The sequence below is a fragment of the Diorhabda sublineata genome, chromosome 4 (genome assembly GCF_026230105.1).
Source record: "Diorhabda sublineata isolate icDioSubl1.1 chromosome 4, icDioSubl1.1, whole genome shotgun sequence".
In the NCBI taxonomy this organism is placed as follows: domain Eukaryota; kingdom Metazoa; phylum Arthropoda; class Insecta; order Coleoptera; family Chrysomelidae; genus Diorhabda; species Diorhabda sublineata.
In genome coordinates this window covers 21978590-22003543 of record NC_079477.1, presented here as the reverse complement: position 1 = coordinate 22003543, position 24954 = coordinate 21978590, and the positions used below count along the sequence as shown (strand labels likewise).

The following is a 24954-nucleotide window of genomic DNA, read 5'->3' as shown; positions in this document are numbered from 1 at the left end:
CACTTTAATTGTCCATCGAGACCTTGAAGTTTCCAAATGACCTTTTTTTCTTAATCTTGAACCAACCAACAATACTTCACTAAGATCTTCGAAATTTCGTTATTCTTGCTTAAAATCTCTTAAATCTCCAACCGAGATATGTAAATTGATGTTGCATCAATTATAAAAGTTTTAAAAGACTTTATATAACAAATAAAATAATAAAAAATGCCTTTGAATGTTTACAAGCTTACTATGTAGTGACGTCACTTCGCCGCCATATTGGTAATGAGCGTTTAAGCGGGAAGTTCAAAACGAAATTGTGAAAACTTCATTTTAAACTGACGATATTATAAAAAAGAAGATTGTAATATTTTTGAATATCAAGCAAATTTTAACCACTTTTTTCTTTCTTTTATAGCTCTAACAACGTGCATAAAAAGTTTTTTGGGTGATTTAGATTAAGTATTAGTACGCCGAAGCACTATACATTAATTATAATAAGTTTTAAAAAAACTTCTTACAAAACAAAACAAATAAGACATTAAAAAATTCCGTTAACTGTTAACAAGCTTACTATGTAGTGACGTCACTTCGCCGCCATGTTAGTAATGAGCGTTTAAGCGGGAAGTTTAAAACGAAATTGTGGAAACTTCATTTTAAACTGACGATAATATAAAAAAAATGTAATAATTTTGAATATCAAAATATCATTTAAACCGTTGTCAAATATCTTATTTTCGACTCACCTGCATAATTTTGACTAGGCCTGAAATCCTTACGTATCCTAAAACTTTCCGGCGATTCTGTATACCCCCCGGAATCGTCGTCTTTAAAAGTAAACCCCAATCCACTAATATCCGATGACGTAGCACTATTATAACGGTTTTTCTGCGTACTGGACGCGATATTTTGGGGCGGTTTATCGAACACACCACGATTAGTAGTCGCCACCAATTGATTCTCACTATTTGTAACACTATAAAACGTCCTTATATCCGGCGGCGCTCCGGGATGTAAACTGATGTTGATCTCTTCGGGATCGAAACGTATATCTGTGGCACTCGGATTGATCACGGGAAAATGATGCGCAGATACGAGATTCTGCGTCGACGACGCGTGATTGTTTCCTTTGGGATGATTTCCCGTAGAAGATAAACGGTTTTCTAACGTTGTAATCGTCGGTGGGGTTACCGAAGTGTAAAATGGTAAGTGCGTTGTTTTTTTCGTCGGTGATGGTGTAGATGTCGTCGTGGTGGTCGTAGGTAAAGTAGATTTTATTATCAAGGGCTGTTCAGTCTCAGAATTTTCTAAAAAAATAGAAACGAACATTGTAGAATCGAGCCTGACGATTGGAGGGTGCGTAAAATCTAATAATTACCTTCTAAATTAGAAAATTGGCTATGTCCGTATAATTCTAAATTTAAATTATAAAATTGTTCAGATTTCGTGCAGTCGACTTCGTCTATTCTCTCGCAAACGCGAGTTTCCTATGAAAAAAATTGAAGATATTCAATTAAATCGATGGAAAATGTGTAACATCATATACCTGATCGAAAACGGTTCCATTCAGGCACAAAAATCTAATATCCATAGGCTCGTCTAATTGACCAATAGTACAGACATGAAACATTTGACAATTCGTTTCCAAATCTGCATAATAACCACCAATGACTTTGCCTACGCAAGAAAAATTCGTATCTGGAAGATTGTCAAAATCTAAAAACTAAAAAAATTTAATTAGATACTGCTGATAATTTGACTTAAATAATTAACCCCTGTATATCATTCAGAAGTTATTTCAACAACTAAAACTTCGTTTAAAAGTTGATTTATTAGGTAAACTTTTTTAAACAACCCTTGTATTATAAAAGTATTTTTCATAAAAAAACATTCGTTGTTTCTAGTAATCTGTCTTCGTGTAAAAAAATAAACATAATATTAGCAATATTTATTGATATATTACAAATATGAACGCAAAAAATAAAATTAATATCACGTTTTTAAAAATGACAGCTAGTAGGAAATTGGTAAACGATCCTTATGACTAGAATATAATTCTATGTTTATCGCTATCTCTTTTCAACTTATAGCGTGATAATACAATAGCTAAAAGAACGTTTCTACTTTGAAGTGTAGTACTTATCGTAGAAAAAAATAGAAATCCATAAAATATATATTTACTCTATTTATATTGGTTATTTACATATCAAAATGTTTTTTATGCAGAAATAATTAAAACAATTCACACAAACTGACGTTTTTTATTTATTTTTTATATTAGTACAAAACTTTTCTTTAATGAAAATTCTGACGCTACCATTACGTCATTATTATTTTAAATACTTTTTAACAAGACAAGCATCATAGAACTACAATATTTACCAATATAGGCAACCAATATTACAATGAACGTATTACGTAAACAGTTTAAATGGTAAACATTTTTACTGAAATGATGATTATGGTATAAGCAAATTGCTTAAGGTGATAATATAAATCTTGAATATCGAATATTTTATTTAATGATATATTTAAAAAAAAATGTGTATATGCTTGTAGAAAATTCGATTGAGAATTGGTGGTTCAAAATCTAGTGTGAAATCTTTGATTTGTATAAAATAGTGATATTTCGATCTAATATCCTCAATTTACGTATTGTTTATTTGTTTAATTGAATGACAATTGTATTTTCTCGTGGGAGATCTATACTATCAGATACATAATATACTATCACAGATCCCGCTTTCTTCTCTTTCGTAAAATTTGTGACCTTTCTCAAGGTATGTAGCAATTGGATTGTTTCATTGATTTGTTCCGTGATACTTTTAATAAAACGTATATTAATTATATTCAAAAGTTGGGATTATGTAATATTAATAGATATGTATCATTATTACTACTTTATTTGAACGTAAATATTCTTACAATAAAATTATGACCGTTTCACGTTGAGGTATCGAAAAGGTAAAACGTCAATAAACATACGTTGCTACTGTTACGTTACTGTGATCGTAAATATTTTAACTATTATAATATTTTGTTATATTACTAACTAAATACACATTTATTGCAAAATTCGTAGTATTTTTAAGATTATTTTGTATCTGTTACTAATTTACAATAAAAATGTGAATAACTGAACATTGTTTTATTACGAATCCGTACAGTAATTGATAAAATTTCATACTGAATTTTATGAATAATTAATGTTATTGTTGCTATCTCTTTCCAACATTATATGATGAAAAGAACGTACGTTGTTTAACTCAAAGCACAAGTGTATGTAATTTAAATAAGTGTATTTCAAACATATTTTGTCTTTTTTATTACGTTTTCTTCCACATGTTTCCTCTTTATCCTAAGAAATCCGTTATTCTTTTTCATATTCTTTCAGATCAATTCTCTTATTTAGAATGTTTAATCTTTTCGAAGTACCCATTTATTTACCTCATCTCGACTAGCAATAAACAATAAAACCGTGAGTTATAATTCGTACTTAACGTTCAAAATAGATTATAAAATTAAATGAAGTATGCCCTAAAGAACTATTTTAGTACTACGTCACAGAATGTTAAAATGATAGATGGAGTATCCAAATATGGCGACGTAATGAATTTAAAGTTGAGGAAGTTTTATTTTGCAAGAAAATTATATGTATATGTAGTTCGTAATTGGTTATTTGCGTAAACTATCGTGATTTTGTATGGTAATAAAACCTAGACACGAGACTATTATTTGGTGAAAGGAGAAAAATATTTGTGGATAATTAGGTTAACAAAAACGATATGTAAATGTCATTATTAATATTGATTATACTGACAGGGACAAAACTAGTCGTTTATTTAAATTTGGCGCCCTACAGCGAAGTTTTGTAAGATAATAACGCAAATATGTAATTAACTAAATTGTATAGAGAATTGTATATAAGAAGAAGAAAACTATCACAATCAAATTTAAAATGTTGAAAGAGAAAAATTAACGAGTGTCTGTAGGAAAGTTCGATAGCCTAGAGAAAACAGTCAAAATGACAGGAAAGAGTAAGTATGTAAGATATCTTCATATTATTTTTTTCCGTTTTATATTATTACGAAAGGTGAATGACCGTCCTACACGTTATTAAATTGTCTCGTTTCGAATACATTCCACAAAAAACGTATTCACGAATCGCTTATAAACTATAACAAACTTTTTACGTAATAATTACGCGTAGTTTAGATTTCAGATATGGTAATGAAAGAGAAAAATAAGATGTTTGTCTATTAAGGTAAGTAATCGCATTTATCTGGACACAGACTCTGTTAACATGATAGTCACGATCCAATCTAGATTATAATCATAAGTTTGACCGAGTTGATTTTTATCTTGTTACCGCCCATGACACCGCATTCTTTTTAATAAAATCTATTCTTTTAACCTAAGAAAATTCATAATCCGAGCCTGTCTCCACCTACATCAATAAATGCTTACATTCTATTACGTTTTTACTTAAGATTTTCAAGGTCATAACCGTACCTAACATCCGACATACTAACCTAGCCTCTTCAGGGTTTATATACCTTAGAATATGAATTGTCACTATCTATATTAGTTTTTCAAGGTACCATAATCACATTTAAATGTTAAATTTACATTTTTTGTATTATTTAATTGTGTCTAGTCATCGTATTGTTAGGAATACGACAAAATGTATTAATATGAAATATTTAGGGCGAAAACAACAGGGGCGTATTTAATTCTTTTTTTCTCATCATTTAAATTTAATTATCTTCATATAAAGGGTGGATAAGAATTGTATCTTTTAGTGATTGATGACGAACATATAAAATACAGGGTGAACTATTTAAAATTTGTTTTAATTTACTCTGTATTAGATTCAAGGAAAAATAGTGAATATTTTTTTTAAATATAAAAAGGCTTAAAAAAATATGTCTATAACTTTATTACATTGTTTATATTATACAGGACGTCGAATTGGTTTCGTATATCATCGAAAATTGGTTATAATTTTGTAAATACCCTTTATAACATATCATAACATTACGTTATTGTACCGGGGGAGTTGAATAATTTTAAATTGGAATAAAATACAAATTATTTCGTTTATACGAGGATGGTTCGATAAGAAAAAGTGTCGATTCATTTTTCAATATACAGTTCGATACACTTGAACCGAAGATGTTGCAACTTCTAAAAACTGTCTGAAAAAAAAAAAATAAATTTTCTGTAGGTTTGAAAAGTACTCCTCCGTGATGACAATAACCTCTTCGTTCGAATCAAACTTCAAATTTGTTCAAACTTGGAAACAAAAATAAGTCACACAGGTCCGAATCCAGAAAACACGGTGGATCGGGCAACAGCTCAATTTAGCCAGCTTGTGCGTTATCATACTGGGCGTCGTATATTAATATTAATATTAATCTAATACGACCCATCTCCAATCGGCGATGTGTCAATACGAGATCGTGGATTCTTATCACTTTATCTATGGAATTAACCGTTTTCGGTCCAAAATTGACATTGAAATTCGTTAAAGTAATTTTTAACGGTCAATATCGAAGAAGAAGATTCACCATATACAACAATTACTTATCGGATTGACCTCGTATATATGAAACATAAAAATCTTACCCCAGGCTCGAGTGAAAACGCCATGAAACCAAATCCGTATAGGTACAGCCATAAAAGACCTGAAACAAATAATATATAAAATTTAAGTATAAGTTGTGCTTAATTACAGTGTTGGTTTAGGTGCAATTGACTTAAAAGATGGATCAAAGCTAGTTAATTTTTTTCTTTTTTCTATAAACTCCTGGCGAGACTCGATATTTATATTTTAAACGATTTTTATACACACGGGCCACTGATATTCGTTCAGAGCATCTTGCAACAGTGTACGTGGGTCCAAACCGAAAATAATACCACGAATCCAGACCTGAATAGATTCCCACTATTTCTAGACAGCATTTTTATCAATTATCCACCATTTAGTATTAATTTGAAAAGTTTCTTTGCATTTATAAATATATTTTGACTTGAACCCTACTCGCCCCTACCTCTTTAGCTTTAACTTTTGCTTACGAAGTTGACTTATCGCAAGGTATATTTTTTGTGTGTTTTTTGTCTATTTTTCATAATATTAGCGTGTTTTTCCGAACGGTTCAGATAAATTATTGATCGTGGACTTTTTGTATAAAATATAATCTATTTAAAATAATAAAATGGAACAGAAACGTCATTTAGAAGCACGCTAGTGCACGTTATCATTGATCTCTGTCAACTGTCTTAATATTTTTACTACCACGTTCCCTATGTCGAGTATTAGAAATCATACTCCAGCCTACTGGATAGGCAACAAACAATGCATTCACGTACCACATTAAAATATGTTACATTATCAGAAATTTTGTCTAATTTAAATTCTTTCATTTATAAAGATGTTAACATCGAATCGTTTTTTTTGTTAAGATAATTAACAGAATGAATTTCAATAAGGTTTCGGTTGTCATCAATCACAGTTGTTCACATTTGAAATATCCAATATGATTGTGTCTAATAATACGTCAATACGTATTCTGTTTAATAATTAAATATGATGGAGACACATTTTGATTGATGTATGAATAAATGAACTTTGAAATTTAATTGAAATAGAAATAGCAAACATTAATAAAAATGATTCTAAAAATTATAACATAAACGTCTTGGTAATAAAAGAATTTATGAACAAAATTGAACGTTCGATATCTATGACATTTACCTAAGAATCAGCTGATATAACTACAGTGGACCAAATCAACTTCGTACAGGAGACCAAACAAATATCACAAATACTATTAGTATTTTAACGAGTACTGATAGGGACTAAAGTAAGCTATTTAATTTTAGTTTTCAAATTCGTAAACAGGTGCGGTTAGTACCACAAAATTCTCAAAAAAATTAAGCAGGAAAAAAATTATTTAGTACAGGCAGTCTAAAATAGTAATTTAAATTAAGAATCTTCACTGTTTATATAGGAAATAAAAGACGAAATGATGGGGATAATAAAAATAAAACTTATAAGTACTGTAACGAGACTTAAAAACTTATAAAAAAGAAGAACAAATAAATTAAAACAAGTGAGAGAATGTGATAAAGATAATCAAAAAAGCAACACCAAAATGGCAACACCGATATAGTCAGACGTGGAAAGTAAAAAAATGAACACAAAAGCCAAATTCACTACCGTGTATTATTTTTATTACTAAAAACAAAATAAAACAAGTTCTAAAAAACTTTAAAAAAAGTTAACAATATGATCAAATTGCTTCGAGTCTGCCACCGTATTATCCGATCTTAATCCCATTGAACTTTTTCTGACGAATTATGAAAATAAAATACGATACGTACCCTGTAAAAAGGATCTTTTCATCCTTATGTAGCAGGACATAGTGAAGACACTATAAAAAAATGAAAATAATTAAAATCAAATTATTAGTAAAATAATAATAAACAAACGTCAAGTTACAATTATTTTGCACCTAAAACTTCTTTTTTCATTATATTTTATCAATATTTTTCCATATAATCTTTCTAGACTCGATAGAAAGCTTTCTGTAAATCAATAAAATAAATATAAAGTTCATAATTACAATATCTAGATAGAAAATATTTATTTCAATATTATGGAAATCAAAACGATCATTGCGGATATGAATAACAGGATGTATTACATAAAATAACATTCATATTACGAGGCACATCTAGAAAGTAAGTTCTTTTTTATTTGAATTGATCGTAATTATATCAATAGCGCATGCGTAACATATCCATGACTCATAAATCATTTGCTACGTGCTGCATCGTACCATTAGCAAACCACACTTACTTTCCCGATGTACCTCGTAGTATACGATAAACATAAAAATTCAATCTCTTATTCGATTAATATAAAAAAATCAAATGTTTATATCATTTTATCGTCGTTATTAAATGTTTTTTTGGGATTTCCCTACATTTCTTATTTCTAGGAAAGTACATTATAATTAATCTACAAAATTCAGAATAATTAAGTATTCAAATACGTTAAAATTTTTAAAGTGTCATTACTCCCCTCGATACTCATAATGGAATGTTCCATTTCGACCGATAGGCTTGTAAAGAGCCACCTGGATATACGGTTCGTAAATAATTCCCGGTTTAGTATATTGAGTTATAACTCTCATTGTTTATAAATATTATTAGTGATAATTAGTAATATCTATTAATTAATAACAATAATAAATAAAAATGTTTATAGCGAAGTTGATATGCATACGATGACGTAATTTTCGGTTGAATAAACTGTGTGTTATAGTGAAAGTAGAAGAATATTTAGTGGCAATATACGGTTAAGAATATCAAACATTTTGAAGGTGAATTCACCCCAAAATGAATTAAGTAGTAATACGTTTCAAAAACGGGTTCTAATGAGAAATAATGATTTTTAAATAGAATTCAGTATTTCACTTTCGCTTGTGGTTACTGCATTTACTCTGGAATTATTTACGTTTTTATACTAAAAAGTGATAATGTGCAATCATGAATGACATAAGAAAAACACTGTTGGAATTGAACAAAATATCGATAATATTTAATATGATATAATAGTAATTAAAATTCATTACGTCATTTAACTCTATTTAATTTTCTTATAAATATATTTTAACAAATTGAAATAGTATTGTATCTAGTTGTTAACACTCTGTATAATTATAGAAAATTATAAAAAAAATTTACGCACGCCACTGAGAAACCTCGTAAACAAAGATAACTACAAATTATTGAAATCCCCGATAAATCACCCTATATACTCAACTAACTTCATGTTCCTTTGGGTAGCGTTATTCAAAGTAGAAGTAATAGAATTTAAATTTTCGTTCAATTTAATTAATTCTTGTAATAATTGGTTACAATAATTAAAAGTATTGTTTAACAAACTGTATCATTGTATCATTAATTATAGCCATTACACGTTTGTAATTTATGGAATTTATTTTACAACGTTAATTTTATAGTGAGTAGGTATATGAATGGAGTAAGTCGTTTACATTTCTATTATTTCGATCACGCAATTTTATAGGTTAACAAGCAATTGGTGTTAAGTAAGCTTTCTTATTTATACGTAAAAATGTTTTATACGAACTAAATAAAGTATATAAGAAAATGATATAATTTTAATTGTGATTAAAATTTAGTCAACACAACTTACAATTATTATCGATTCAATAATGATTATTGAATGAATATTATAATCGATTCTAATTGTTCCCTTTCAATCAATATAAGATAATAAATATCACTTTTTTATAAATTGATAATCTTTTTTTATTTCTGGAAAAAATAGAAATTATTTTTGATTATTTTTGTTTTCAATTATTATAAAAGAATAGAATGCCATTTCCGATTCAATAAAAACGTTATAAACGCATTTCGATTCTTTAGGAGTCAAAGCTGTTAACGGAATTAATAATCGTGTATAGTCGTTTAAGATCGTTTTGACTTTGTCCTTTCTGATATTGTACAAGTTTCTCGGGAAAAATAATACAAATTTAAAAAAAAAAAGATTAATATTGAGTATTTCCTCAATGTTTTCAATAATTGAAAAAGAATCGAATGCCATTTCCGATTGAATAAAAACGTTATAAATGCATTTCGATTTTTCGGAAGTCAAAGACGTCAATTGAATTTATAATCGTGTATAGTCGTTTAAGATCGTTCTAAATTTTTCCTTTTTGATATTTTACAAATTTCTCGGCAAAAATAATACAAACTCAAAATTCTTGTGTCATAAAATCGTTTGTCAAACATTTTTGACGTACGATTTAGGAAAAGTCACAAGTTTTAACGTTTCCTTGAAAAATTTTCTCAAGTCCGAAATTCTAACATGTCCGATTATTACAAGGTTTTGAAAGTACCGAGAAACGCGTCTACCGACGAAATAAAAAAAGCGTACAAAAAACTCGCCCTGAAATGGCATCCAGACAAAAACCCCGATAATAAAGAAGAAGCCACGAGACGATTTCGAGAAATATCCGAAGCTTACGAAGTCTTATCGGATGCGAAAAAAAGAAAAACTTACGATAAATACGGAACGGTGAATCCGGGTAGAAATTCATCACAGAATTATGAGGATTTATTCGATTTCGGTGGATCTTTCCACTTTACTTTCAGGTAATTATACACATTATTGTGTAAATAAAAAGGATAACAAATAATTCGGTATTCAATAAATAATAATATCACCATCGTAGTAAAAATATTTGAATAAAGCTCAGGGCCGTACCTAAAATAATTATAAATATATTATAAGTTTGACGATGACTGAATAGAAAACATAAAGTATACATACAATAAAATATTTTGTTGAAATAAATTCAGGTCCGTATTTAAGAAAATTAAGTTATAATTGAACTTGAATCAGGAAAGTGTCAAGGGTTATTTTATATGTCTCTTCGATCTTGTATCGAGACGTTATATATTTTAAAATGTACTAAAAAATGATAAATAAGATTTTTGACGTGATTTCTAGTACAATAAGTCATTATTATGATGTAAATAATGAAAAAAGTAATCCTGAACATAAATATAATAGAAATTTGATTATTAATTTGTAATAATTTGCAGAAAAATCCGCTATTGGGTAAAGTTGGATAGACAAATCTTTAATCTTTTAATTATGAACAAATAAAGTTGCTGGAGTACAAAAAATTTTTTTTGTGATAGATTTTCGATTTACTATTCAATATAGTTTAGTCTTTAGCTTCGAATTTTGTAAAAAATTATATCCAACGACACCCTCTTGAAGTTCAAGAACACGAAAAAGCCAATTGGGATCATATCAGTATAATAATGTGGATGCGAAAGCTATTTCATCCCACGTCATATTTTTATTGATATGTGACATTTTGAAGGTTATTAACCCCGAATCCATAAAAACGAAATATTATTTCTTCTTTTAAAATCGTTATTTTGGTTGAAACTGGTTCCCCTATAGAAATAATTGCCGTTTTCTCATGTTAATGACTAATACTAGTTTGGTCAGCATCTCTTGAAGCGTCGAAAAATTACCCACTGATATTATTTTCGTAACCGTTGGTTCGGTCGTGTACTTTTCTGCCATTTCCAGGCCATTTATCTCATCTTTGGGTCTTTCTATTAACCTTGTCCTTACCGTAGGTTCAACACAGTTCATATTTAATTTTTATGACCTTTGGGTTTAATAGCCACCACAACAACGATTAGGGTCGTTTTTGCGCCTTTTTTTAAGATAATGAATACCATGCGCATCCAAAAAAATGACCGTATTAGCTGACTTTTGCGTCTTTCCAAGCTTTGGAGTCGGCTCATCACTTGCAGTACCCTCGGCTGAGGATCGCGTGGACTCCATTGTGAAATATATTTTATTGTCCCCATATCGATGTAAAAATTCGGACGCCATGACCTTGCCTGCAGATGTAACGGTCTTTGACCTCTTTGGAGCCGGTTCTACCTCTACCAGTTCATTGTTTTGATTATTTTTTCTCGGGTGTTAAGTGATGGATCCACGTTTCATTCATGGTAATGAAACGGCCAAACACTCGATGGAAACATCTTCGCGACGTTTTTTTGTTTCATTATGAGCATCCATCTTACGCACAGCTTTCTAATGTCCAAATTTTCAGTTAATATCACTTTTTGAATACTTATTATATCTGCTAGCTCGCACACATCCAGTTTACAATCGCCTAGTACTAATTCGTGGAGTTTTCTCAACATTTCTGGACTCGTCATCTCATTTGGTCGACCGCGATGGTGGTACTTGCAGGTCGTACGGTCTCATATGCATATCATATACGCGTATACAATGCGTTAGCCTACGAATTTTTCATTTAATAGAATGAATTGTTATTTCTAGAGACCCAGAAGAGGTGTTTAGAGAATTTTTCGGTACGAGCATGTTCGAATTTTTGAACGACGATTTCCCACATCGCAGAAACAAGCACCGTTCGTCGTCGGGACATAGTAATAACATGTCGTTATTCGGTCCGATGGGAGGGGGATTTTTGGATGGTTTTTTATCTGGACACAAAGATTTCGGATCTGTTTTCAGTAGCGTGGAAAGTTCGTTCAGCGCTTCAAGGTAGAACGATAGTTTTATCTAATTGATCTTTTCCGAAACTCAATTTGTTTGTTACAGTAGCTCACCGAATGGTTCGTATACGAGGAAAGTGGCGACGGCTACTAAAGTCGTAAACGGCAAAAAAATAACGACGAAAAAAATTTTAGAAAACGGCAAGGAAACGGTGATGAAATACGAAAATGACGTTCTAACCTCGAAAACTATCAACGGAATTCCTCAGAATATTAAACACGTGGAATATAAGAATTAGGATAATTTATATATTGAAATTGTGAATTACGATTCTTAAAAAGTTATCAAAATATACAAATATAATATTTTTTTCTATTTACTTCCTTTTTTATATCGATTTTTAAGCATCCGAAACGTTTTACATGGAAAAACGAGTTGAAACTATTGGGTAGGCAACCAGTCACACATTATACGGCGTTCTTCTATAAACATCGATCTCCTTATAACTTAAATATTCCTCCCGCATGCAATATCCCGATACTTAAGGATTTTTTAAGATTTCACCCTTAAGGAAATTGAATAGGGATGAAAGTACGTCAATTGTCAAATTATATTCTTCCGATTTCTATAGAACGTAAATAATTTGAATTTTTTCCTTTTTTCCATTAATATTTAGTTATTTTAACGAAGACAACCTGTATAATTTTCAAAAATGATCCACCATATTTATAAAAGAAAATATTTAATTTTCAATATTTATAGAGCTTGTTATCTCCCGCTAGAAAAGGGTTTTATATATTTCATTTTTAAAGGGATTAAATTGGGAATGGAAATTTTTATCCGGATACATACGTCTATTTTCATCTATCAATTTTTTAATTACAATAAATCGTGAATAATTTAATTGTGTTCATTTCTTTCCTTATCATTCCGTTATTTCAACAATGACAACCTGTACAATACGTCTTTTAATTTATTAATGAAACATCAATGAGACGATCAGTTTAGGGGAAATTTTAATTTATAGTTTCCTAAACTTTCGACATTAAATATCTACACACCCTGTATAATAATGAATATATATATATATATATATATATATATATATATATATATATATATATATATATATATATATATATATATATATAACATAATATATCTATTATTGTTAATTCTTACACTTTTCCCCTAAATAACTTTCTAAAAATGGCAGTTGGAGTAGAAAAATAATTCTGTCAAATGATTATGAACGAAAAATAATGTATACTCTCCGTATATAAGTGACAAGTAGTTTCACGAGAATTTTTTTTACAACATTGTACTTTATGATTGTAGATATATTGATAGAAACGTAATTTTTGATAATAATTTTAATTTAATATTGATTAATTGGTATTAATAATTCGTTTAATAAATGTAAATGATATACAGTGTGTAACAATAACGTGATTATTTCAATGTAAATTTACGTACTTTAAATCCTTTATTATGAAATAAAGATATAACACGTTGGTGACTTTAAATAATCATCCTTGACATTTTTATGCAAGTTCACTATTACTATTAGTCATGTAAAGATTGTTAATTTTTTAAATATTTTCCACCAATAATTTATTATAGTAGTCATTTATTTATAAGAGAATGTATATCTATAGTGCTAATACGATATAAATTAACTGGCAACCCTGAAGAAATCTCTTGTTTGACATTATGAGAACTTTTGATGTACTGTCGTATACCGCTCCATCAATAATTGTGATGTTTCACTGTTCCATTAAAAATTTTGAAATCATCACCTACCTAATTAACTATTATATAATAAAACAGTTGCAGGCATTTGTTTGTTATCAACATCGAGAATAGCCGCAACAAAACTTTAATAAATCATTGAAAATCTAATAATAAACGATGGTTTGTTCGTTATCCAATTGATTGAATAGATAAACTAAGTATGTATAATTTAGCTTTTGTTATTTATTCAATTAACATATACAACATATAATCAAAATTTATGTTTTTAACAAAATAACACAATTGTAGTATAGAATATGATTATTCAAATGTATTTTTGAAAATTGTACGGATATAACAATTATAAATAACAGTTAAAGTCGAATCCTCCCCTCTCGAGTAGGTTAACATGTCTCGTGTCAAAGATCGGATTCAATCGCTGTCATTCTAAATCAATCTATGAAATATAAAAATTGTGTTCAATTCACATCGAGATTATTATATATGTAATAAAAATTATTTTATATATTTTTCAATCATTAATTTTATTTAACGGCCCTTTCCAAATATCGTTCTTTAAACCCGAAACACAATTAACTGTCTAGTGATGTACGATTATTAGGTAACGGCATCGAATAATCGTGTAATTTGTTACGTTATTGGTGTGATTTGGACGAGAAGTAAAAGTTCCGAAGTCTCTTAATCGACCTTTGAGTAGATTTTAAAGACGCGTCTCACTGTTTTGTGCATATTTTACGTAATTTTGACTTTCTTTCGTGAGTGTACAGGTCGCAGGTTAAGAATATAGTATAATATAAATCATTGCCGTCGAATATACACGTATTTCAATTGATCGAGGCCATCTGCTCTTTTATTTCAACCGGAAAGTATCATTGTTATTGATTGGTTTTCATTTAAAGATTTCGTTATCTTTCCAAAAAATTAATCGAAAAAATAAGTTAAGTACATAAGAATGAAATTTTTATAATAAAATAGGACGCCACTGTATTTAATAATCAAATATGGTGGTTATTTGTACTTTTGATGAAACATCGTGGATAATCATATCGAAAGTATTAATATTCTCAATAGTTTCGATTGTCTATTACTGATTAATCGATAATATCGAGGGAAATAAAAGGAGGGAAGTAGAATTACTATAAACAAGAAATTAGATTATAAAACGCGTAGCGCCATCTATTTAACATCAACGGCGCAGAAATGAAATTTTCTTTTTTGATTATCTATTGAGAAGAAATTTAACTATAGTTGGATTTATGATTTTCAAGTAGAGAAACAAAATATAAATTATTAATTTTTTTTTAATTGACTTTAATAGTTCCACTCTATAAATAAGATAATTACGATGAGATTCATCGCTTGTTGACATTTTAAATTGATAAATAGATTGGAAACTGTTATAGAGATGTAATGTCTTCAAGGTGTGAATTTTCAAGGTCAAATACCAACAATTCATATAAATGTAAAACTACACATTATTTAAATAACGATTATTTTTATTTCGGAAACATTTATAATATAGAGAATTAGTTAAAGAATTTCCATTATTATAATTAAAAATTCTAATTGTTTGATTGGTTTTCTTTGTCGTCTTCGTCTGGTATGGCTTCTAGTCCTTGAACTTTATAAGGATCTTTAGTTAACCTCCTGTCTCTTAAATACTGACGTCTTTCCTAAAATTATCCATTATACAGGACGTCCAAAAAGTATCTCATCTATATTTACTGTCGAATGTTTGTTATAGATATTTTGATCATTACTCATTTAGATCGTTTTAACGAGAAAATAAAACATTTACTATTCTCATAAGAATTAATAAACTTGCTTACCTACCTTAAATAGATTTGATTAGTAATTCTTACCTCCATATGATACATGGACCTCCTATACATGTTACCAAATACTAAATAATTCATTACGTAAGCGGAAGCGTGAGGAAATGCGAGAGCTGCAGTTATAATAAGTGCAGATGGTAAAATTTCGAACCACATCACTATAATCAATGTCACAAATAAATCGAAATATTATTTGACATAGTGAAATGTCAAAATAATCAGTTTCTATAAAAAAATTATACATTCTGATTCGTCTGTTATGATTTGAGATAATAATATACCCTGTATATTAATAATTGGGTTAGAAATAAAGGAAAAAAGTGAAAATTTTATGCGGTATACTGATTTCTAAATTATAGGTTATGTGTGCATATTTCTTTGCATACCAGGTCGGGTAATCAATTATTACTTATTTAGAAAATATACACGATTGTATTGTTTACTTACTAGCTAAATTATAACAATTTGCAAGATTACTTTCCAATGTTTTATTGACCATGAATGAACAAAGTATCAAAAGTCTAGTTTTTACATAACAAGTAAATAATCGATAAAATTGTTTTCTATTCATCACGAAATCAATGATTTCAATTATTGTTATTAGAAAACTAAACGAAGAATAAGTTTCATTATTCGACGATTCTAATTTGGATTTAGCATTTTTCAAAAATCCGTAATAACCTCAAAATTGTTTTATATGCTGGTTTCTATTGGAATGACTCATTTGCACGATGTCCTTTTATAAAACATTTTTATATCAATAGACATTTTTAGTGATTTTTATAGTCAACAAAATAACAAATAAGAAACTAGGTTTATATACGATTAACACTTAATAAACAGAGAAATTTAGTCTAGAAAGTTGGTAACACTTCACGATATTGTGAAATAAATCTTAGCAAAATGTTTACCATATATTTATTATTATTCATTTCGTTAAATGTCATTAGTTTTGTATTAATTTCTTTTTAATTTACAAGAAACAAGTTATTTTCCTAACTATTCGTTAGACGCTAAAAAAATGTCTAGAACGAAGTATCGATGACGTAACATACAATTGGTACATGAGCTGTAAAAAGCTTGTCTATTCATCAAGTGTTTTTATATTTTCAATTTTCGAAAATTGTCTTGATTTTAATACTGTTTTAAAAGAAAATCAGGACAAAAATACAGATATAAACTGACGTTTCGACTTATTAAATCCTTTTTTAAAACAGATCTTTTATTTTGCGCCAAACTAAGATCAAACTTTCTACCGAGACTGTACTGAGATTTAAATAGGAGGTTCAGGCTATCTCTCTCGGTAGGGGCTGGCCGCGCCAACGCTATTAATAGTTCCGTGACTATTCTAATCATAAGCGCCATCTACATGTGATAAAATTAATAATAATACAAACAAAACCTCTTAGGACTAATTTTATATAGCAATTGATTAATTGTTTTCATTGATAAATCACTGATTTTCAGTTAATGAATATTTTAAAACCTATTACATTTGAATTAAACTTTAGTTCATTGTTTTGTACGTTTAATGTTAATTAAAAGATGTTTGACCTACTTTACAGAGTTGCCAGCTTTACCAACGTCATATCAGCATTTCTGGGATTACTTGATTAGTGTTCTAAAACATTTTCTAATTATGTAATTGCCTTATAAATTTGTTATATTTCTATTATTTCATTGTAAGCTTGTTCTTTTTAAAAGCGCCATCTACACGTGTGGCATTTAAATTTATATTCCCATAAATAATAATATATCTCAATCTAGATGATCTTAATGTATGTTAAATGAAAGTAAACCTCAAAAGTCAATTAACGATTTGGAAATCATAATTATTACATAGTTTACTGCAAATATTCCGTTCATAAAAATTAATGGTATGTAGCAATACTGTAGCCGTAGCTAGATCGGTAAAGAAAAAAAATTGTATTACGAAACATTTCTCACTAAATATGGCTTCCTGAATTAATCAGAATCACATATACGGGGTACAACAGGAGTTTTGCAGGAGATTGTTTCATATTATGACGTTGTCAGATAAATCAAGTTGATGTAAATATTATAGCTATCAACCACTTTCGGTTATGGCGGACATTGAGTGATGTTACAGAAAATCATCACGAATATTGTTGGGTTCTACGAGATATAAACAAAACAATTTTATTATCAATTATAATTTCTACCTACTCTCAATAATAAAACACCTCCACAAATAATTTAATGTTATAAGGGCTTGTTCCTAATTCTTTAATTTCCGTTTATAAATTATTAGGTATATGGAAATTACAACTAATTCGAATAGAGGACTTAAAGTTCATTTAAATTAATCATTTAGTCAGACGACAGATATGGAAACATATAAAGACAGTATTTAATGAACTCAGTTTTTCTTATTAGAATAAAACATCTCGTCTAGCTAGATAAAAACACTTCATTCTCGAAATATTTCTCTGACCATTTTAAAAGTAGAAGTTTACTGCCGATCTGTACATTATTATATTCGATAAACATTCGCTGGAGGGCGTTGATTTACTTTATTAGTAAAATTTTGTACCCTTTGTACTTTTAATATTTTATTTATTTATTTTATGTAACCAATTTATTTTTATTATATTTCAAATATCAATTGAATTTCAACATCTGCGCACAAATATTTCATTTCTATCGATATTTATAGAAGCAAATAAAAAGTGAATTATTCAAGTTTGATCGTTATTAAATCAGGTGTGGAAAAAACAATAATAATACATTTCATAGTTTTTTTTATTTAATATAACGCTTGTTATAAGTAGACTTTCATTTTCTATAAATCTATTTAATGTAATGTAATTTTTATAGGTTATTATTTCCTTATGCGTACCTATATAAATCAATAAATATAATGTTATTACAATTAATTTTAGCATGAAGTACTCCAGATGTTTTTTCTGAACAACGATAATAAACTTATAGGGAGATCTACAAATGCGTAAAATATTTATGAACATATTTCACTTACATTTATCTATGTGTTAATAATCGCTTTGTTTATGAAAGTAGCTGGGCAACTCTCAAATAAGACGAGAATAAAAAAAGAAGATTATATGGGCGTTTCCGCTTAGTAGGTGATGTTTTAAGCAAAAGTTGTATCTTTATAATAATAAAACAGAATTTTTATAACTATTTATAGGTTTTGATTGTGAATTTTTATTTATTTATCCTTTAAAATTGTTTTATCGATAATAATTATGAACCGTATTTTTTTTATTCACCTTCTATTTATTTGTAATCTACATCATTATTGTGAAATCTGTCAATATACGCACTTATTTACAGTTCTATGGTCCTATTAATCATTTAAACATTTTCATATTTCATAATTAATATAAAGAAATATCGACTTTATATAAATTATAGTGTAGCTGTTTTTAATAAGAATCAATTTGGTATTTTTTTGTACCGTTATAATAAATTATTTTTGAACTTACATAAACGACTTTTTAATTTTCTATAGTTGGTGCAAAAAGTTACCGCAAAATTTTTAATAAAATATTTACTTGTGAATTAAAATATTGAAAATAAAAACCGGAGTAAATCAGTGTAACTACAAAGTGAGTATTCGGTTTGTAACAGTTATTGTAGTATTTACACCGTTGTCAGATCTTCAATTTTTATAGAAATATAATGATATACAACTTTAAATCGTCGATATGGATGGTTTGTTCTTCGGTTGTATACTAACCATGAAAACCATTTACCATATGTAATATTATACACCAGTTTATATAATATATACAATTAATGTCCTTAGGTAGTTACTTGGAACACTTTACTGCGGCAGATAGAAACAATCAGAGCGTGATTTTATAATTAAATGGTTGTTGGTATATTGTTAAATATTTTTAGTAACGCTTTATAAGAATTTATGTATAATATCGCATAATCGTGTCCAAAGAAAAGAAATATATCAAGCGGTTGCATTATAATATAGAATGACAGTCAACTTTGAGGCTCTATAACAATGAGAATATTGAAAGTAGGATCATGAAATTTCTAAAATTTATAGAGACATCTATTCTGAATCCATTTATCATATATATAATAATTTAAGATACGTGGGCCCGACGATAGGTAATAAATTCTATGGAGAGGTTGGTTTAAATTTTGACAGTCAATTTTGAGGCTCTATATCTCTGAACATACAATAATGAAAGTAATGAAATTTTCAAAGTTTATAGAGAAATTTGTTCTGAATCGAATTAGGGTAAATACAATGATTTAAGGTACAAGAGTCAGAGGATATATAATATAATATATCAAGCGGTTGCAATATAATATAGAATGACAGTCAACTTTGAGGCTCTATAACTATGGGAATATCTAAAGGAGGATCATGAAATTTTTAAAATTTATAGACATCTATTCTGAATCTACTTATCATATATATGATACTTTAAGATACGGGGGTACTAAGATATATAATAAATTCTATCGAAAGGTTTTTTTAAAATTTGACAGTCAACTTTGAGGCTCCATATCTCTGAATATACAATAATGAAAGTAATAACATTTTCAAACTTTATAGAGAAATTTGTTCTGAATCGAATGAGGGTAAATATAATGATTTAAAGTAAAAGAGTCAGAGGATATATAATATAATATAGAATGGCAATCAACTTTGAGGCTCTATAACTATGAGAATATTAAAAATAGAATCAAGAAATTTCTAAATTTTATAGAGACATCTAATCTGAATCTATTTATCATGTATATAATACTTTAAGATACGGGGGTCCCACGATATATTATAAATTCTATCGAGAGGTTTTTTAAAAATTTGACATTCAACATTGAGGCTCTATATCTCTGAATATACAATAATGAAAGTAATGAAACTTTCAAATTTATAGAGAAATTTGTTCTGAATCGAATGAGGGTAAATATAATGCTGCAATTTACTGGAATCAAAAGATATAAAGTAAAAACTGCTGAGTGGATTTGTTTCCTACCCTTCTTCATATTTTACTGGACGACAGAATAATTCATGACGTCACCGTACAACAACAATCTTCAACTGCTGAATTATTTTAAACACCATCAACAATTCGCTTCACAAACTACATTTTTTAACGGCAAATTGATTGATCACAGACACTGTTATAATTGGAACACTTTCAAAGCGTGACGAAATTATACATATTATATCGATAGCTTTTTATTAGCCGGACAATGAGATGTAGGAGGTGTAGGTGGTGGACGTGTGTATCTTTTAAAAGTGTGTAAAGGTCGTCAACAGTAGGCGCCTTTATACACTTTCTGTTAGCCTGTTATCTCAACAAGAATATCAATAAAGAAATTGCTGTATTTGGCAAAAGTTTGGAATTTATATATTTAAACCAAGAAAATTTTTTATACTTCATATCCATTTTCTTTTTTATAGTTATATACTCAAGTCAACAGTATCACCTTGTACACGGAACTATCCGATAAAATAAAACAATTGTGAGAAAAAAATTAAACATCTGTTTTGATCGTTGTCCGCCAGGTGGTAATATGAACAAATGAATGAACAAAAATGGCAAACAATCGACTATAGAATTTTATTGTTTGTATAACTTCCACGAAAGTTTTGTGCTACTGAAACATTTTTATAAAATGTGGCGATTTTCATAATTCCCATCGATTATTCAATAGAATCGATCCTCGAAATCGAGTACAAAATACGAATTTGACTAAAATGACATAGACGTAAAAAACGTCAAGTGTCAAAACCGGATGTAATGAGTAAATAAGTCGATACAGATAATATAATTTTCACGTTTAATAATGATTTCATTATAATTACATTGAAATTAATAAAATATTATTAAATTTGTGTATTATCAAGATTTCTTATATCGATATTTGGAGTATCTAACAGATTTTACGTTACATCTATTCCACAGGACGTACTAGTCTACTTCCTGTCATATCAACTGATGCTTCGTCAGCATGAAATTACACCATAAATATAAAAGATTATTTTTTCTGTGTTTCTGAAATTATTGGTGGCATTATTATGAATCTTATGAATATAGAAATAATCCTGAATTGATCACGATTCTAAAATGGTTATTTTATTTTATATATCTTAATATTTACGTGAGAAAATTCGACTATCTCTCTTTATTGTTAAACGTACTGTTGATGATTGAAGATCATTTCATTACGATGTTGCCAAATGTAACATGATGTTATTTCTTTCGTTATTTTTGTTTAATTATCCATGATTATATTTCTATCTTGATGAAAGCGATGAATTGAATAAACTGAAAATCGACAACGACGACAACAAGGTAAGTTTTTTTGGGCACTTATTTTGTTTTACCACAATTTATTTTGAAGTAAATCTTGATGCTGGGTCAAGACAATTAACAACATATGAAATGAAATATTAGATATTTAAAACTCATTATAGCAACTTAATCAAATATGAGACATTCTGTATAACGAATTATATAATATATTATACGTGAAACTTTCTTTAGCATGACAGATACTTTCGTTTATAAATAATTCGAATTTATTAGATGCTTCGGTGATATTAAAACCAATCAAATCGCCATTAAAACTTGAATATACGTACGCACCTTAGAAATTGTTTGTTCTGGCGGGTTTAAAACAAAAAGAAGATTCGTATTACTATTATAGAATTTATCAAGTAGACGTATAAATAAGTAGTTGTACTAAGTCATCCATTACTAAAAAGTGATTTCCTCTAGATTTGGGAGAAAAAATACGTTTGGCAACAACGCACTCTTAAAAACACGATTTTTCGTGTAGTAATGCTTCATTACCCTAGAATTAGAACGAAAAAATAAGTTTAGCAACAATGCAATCTTAAAAATATGATTTTTCATTGGGTAATTCGTCATTTCCCCAAATATCGAGTGATAAAATACGTTTGGCAACAGCACAATCTTAAGAATATGATTTCATTGAGTAATTATTTATTTCCCCGAATTTTGAGAGGAAGAATTACGTCTGACAATAACGCAATTTTAAAAATACGATTTTTCGTGTGGCAATGTTTTATTACCCTAAATGTAGGACGAAAAACTACGTTTAGCAATAACTCAATATTAAAAATATGATTTCATATACCTAGTAATTATTCATTTTCCCGAATGCTAAGAGGAAGAAATGCGTCTGGCAATAGCGCAATCTTAAAAATACGATTATTTATATAGTAATTCTTTACCTCCCTGAATGTTGAGATAAAAAAACACTATTGACAACCACACAATCTATAAGATATGATTTTTCATCTCCATAAATGTTGAGACAAAAAAAATTTTTTTGGCTATCCCTCAATTTGAATATGGCATAATTCGATTGAATTTAGAATCTGGCGCAATTAGATGATTACGAAAATGAATTATTTTCATTCAATTTTTAAATATTCCAAATAAAACAAATCTAATATTATTTTGAAATGATTGCAATAATAAACAGAATAAGAGAAACTATTTACTGGCTATATTAGTATAAACCCACTGTAAAGTTGTGTTAGAAATGCGTGCTGTTAAATAAGAAATTTCTTAAGAAGTAGGACGTGATTAGGATTTTTTTGAAGGTGAAAACATTATAAACGTAATCGCAGTTTATTTCATTCATATATATATATATATATATATATATATATATATATATATATATATATATAACATTTTTTATTTGAACATTTTTCAAATGTTGTAATACATGTAATACATAGTCTGATACCCATTAGAATTAAAACACCTTTTAGAGGTAATTTATTTTCATATAATCAAAACTAATCACTACAGCTTTGAGTTCTGTCAATCTGTCATAATAAACAAAAATGTCTTCGAAGAAACCATATTTATAATGGATTTTTAATGATGGACGATATAACCAAAATAAAATCACAGTGTCAACTATATGACGTTATCAAACATTAAGAGTACATAACACAAAATTGATAAATAATAATGTAACTATAAATATTAACACATTAAAAACATTCTTCATATAAATTTTTAACAATTTTTTCAAAGTTATATGATTTTCAAAGATTATATTTCAAATATCCACTTACATTATTTAACTGTCTGAACTGGTTATTAAGTTAACTCCATGGTTTGACTTTATCATTAACACTATAACACTTTTTTTTTCAATACTTTTTTCGAACTTTCGGGTATTACAACTGCTCCGATTCGATTGAACACATCGCGCAATAAAAACAGAACACTATGAGAAAGAAAAAGCAACGCACGCGTTCGCCTTGTGCTAGGTGCACAACTTTTGTTAAGAGCAAACCGAATAAAAGATGTATTATGAAAGTAGCAACGAGCGAAGGTAGCGTCGTTCTCAATCGGATACAATCGACGATCGAAGTGTGGCGAATTTTTTTTTTATCATTACTGGGATATAGAGTACCACCTTTCAATTTTAGACCCGTTTGATAATTTTTTAAACAAAAAAATATTAGGATGAAACCCATTGTGAACGGAAGATATAACAAAAATATTTTTTAAAAAAATTTTTAACTTTATTTATCGATGTAACATGAAACTTACGTTTTTGGAATAATTAAAAAGTAAAATTTTAGTAAACATCTAAGTTTTTTTTATAAAATAAAGTTTTTATATGAAACAAAATAGCTGCTAATTTCACCCCCGTAAAAAATTCCCGTAGCTAGTCCTTTGCGAATGCACGAAAATTACAGAATTTCAAATTTCTAGCTTTACTGAAATTTTAGAGAAAACAATATAAACTCAATATTAATCACCACCTTTTAAGGATATCTAAGAAAGGGGTGGCAATTTTGGCAATTTAGTGTGTGAATGTAAATTCCATTATATGATAGTGCGTCGACCATTCAAATTTCGCGGTCTACATTTGGAACGCATGTCCTTTATGCAGCCATTTTGTATTAGAAGCTTCTGCGTAGTATTTTTCTGCTTTTAATAATATAACTATATCATAAATAAATGTTAACCAATTTTTTTCGGTTATTTGGTATTTCAATAAAAATTAGTGGGCGTATAAATCCAATTAAAAAAATGTCATAATTGATACAATTTCAGATGTAGATAGAAACGCCCAGTCTAAAATCGGATGTGGCTAAAATATCAAGAGTCGTAACAATAAATACAAAACATTTCAGAAAACAGGATTCTTTTACTGTAGCAATGATTTCGTAAACCTAATATGAATATTTAATTTTTTTTTATATGAAAATAAATAACTTGTCCGCTTTATGAAAGTATAGAACTTTTTCTATTTCTATGAATAGCTTTGTTAATA

General features: G+C 28.4%; 3 protein-coding genes across 3 annotated transcripts in view; 1 reads left to right on the top strand and 2 right to left on the bottom strand.

Annotated features, from left to right (window-relative positions):
- Positions 1–23981, bottom strand: part of LOC130443197 (uncharacterized) — a 31861-nt gene extending 7880 nt beyond the window's left edge. The window contains exons 1-6 of the mRNA XM_056777715.1: positions 23741–23981; positions 7369–7418; positions 5611–5669; positions 1529–1705; positions 1361–1469; positions 729–1289 (exon numbers count right to left, since the gene is read on the bottom strand). Coding sequence (XP_056633693.1) covers positions 729–1289; positions 1361–1469; positions 1529–1705; positions 5611–5669; positions 7369–7408 — 946 coding nt within the window. The 5' untranslated portion in view covers positions 7409–7418; positions 23741–23981. The remainder of the gene's footprint in view (positions 1–728; positions 1290–1360; positions 1470–1528; positions 1706–5610; positions 5670–7368; positions 7419–23740) is intronic.
- Positions 9694–12437, top strand: LOC130443199 (dnaJ homolog subfamily B member 6-like). The gene is made up of 3 exons (XM_056777716.1): positions 9694–10170; positions 11894–12118; positions 12179–12437. Exons 1-3 carry the CDS (start codon positions 9884–9886, stop codon positions 12366–12368), a joined length of 702 nt encoding a protein of 233 aa, XP_056633694.1. The 5' UTR covers positions 9694–9883; the 3' UTR covers positions 12369–12437.
- On the bottom strand, positions 15388–15816 carry LOC130443321 (uncharacterized). Its single transcript, XM_056777888.1, has 2 exons — positions 15688–15816; positions 15388–15498 (listed from the first exon to the last, which is right to left on the bottom strand). The coding sequence occupies exons 1-2, from the start codon at positions 15814–15816 to the stop codon at positions 15388–15390; spliced, it is 240 nt and encodes a 79-aa protein (XP_056633866.1).
- Positions 23982–24954: the final 973 nt, after the last annotated feature.

Coding starts and splice junctions, on each gene's coding strand:
- LOC130443321 (XM_056777888.1), bottom strand. CDS start 15,816: ATGTGGTTCGAAATTTTACCATCTGCACTTATTATAACTGCAGCTCTC. Junction 15,499..15,687: donor GGTCCATGTATCATATGGAG/GTAAGAATTACT, acceptor GGATAATTTTAG/GAAAGACGTCAGTATTTAAG.
- LOC130443199 (XM_056777716.1), top strand. CDS start 9,884: ATGTCCGATTATTACAAGGTTTTGAAAGTACCGAGAAACGCGTCTACC. Junction 10,171..11,893: donor TCTTTCCACTTTACTTTCAG/GTAATTATACAC, acceptor TGTTATTTCTAG/AGACCCAGAAGAGGTGTTTA. Junction 12,119..12,178: donor AGTTCGTTCAGCGCTTCAAG/GTAGAACGATAG, acceptor TTGTTACAGTAG/CTCACCGAATGGTTCGTATA.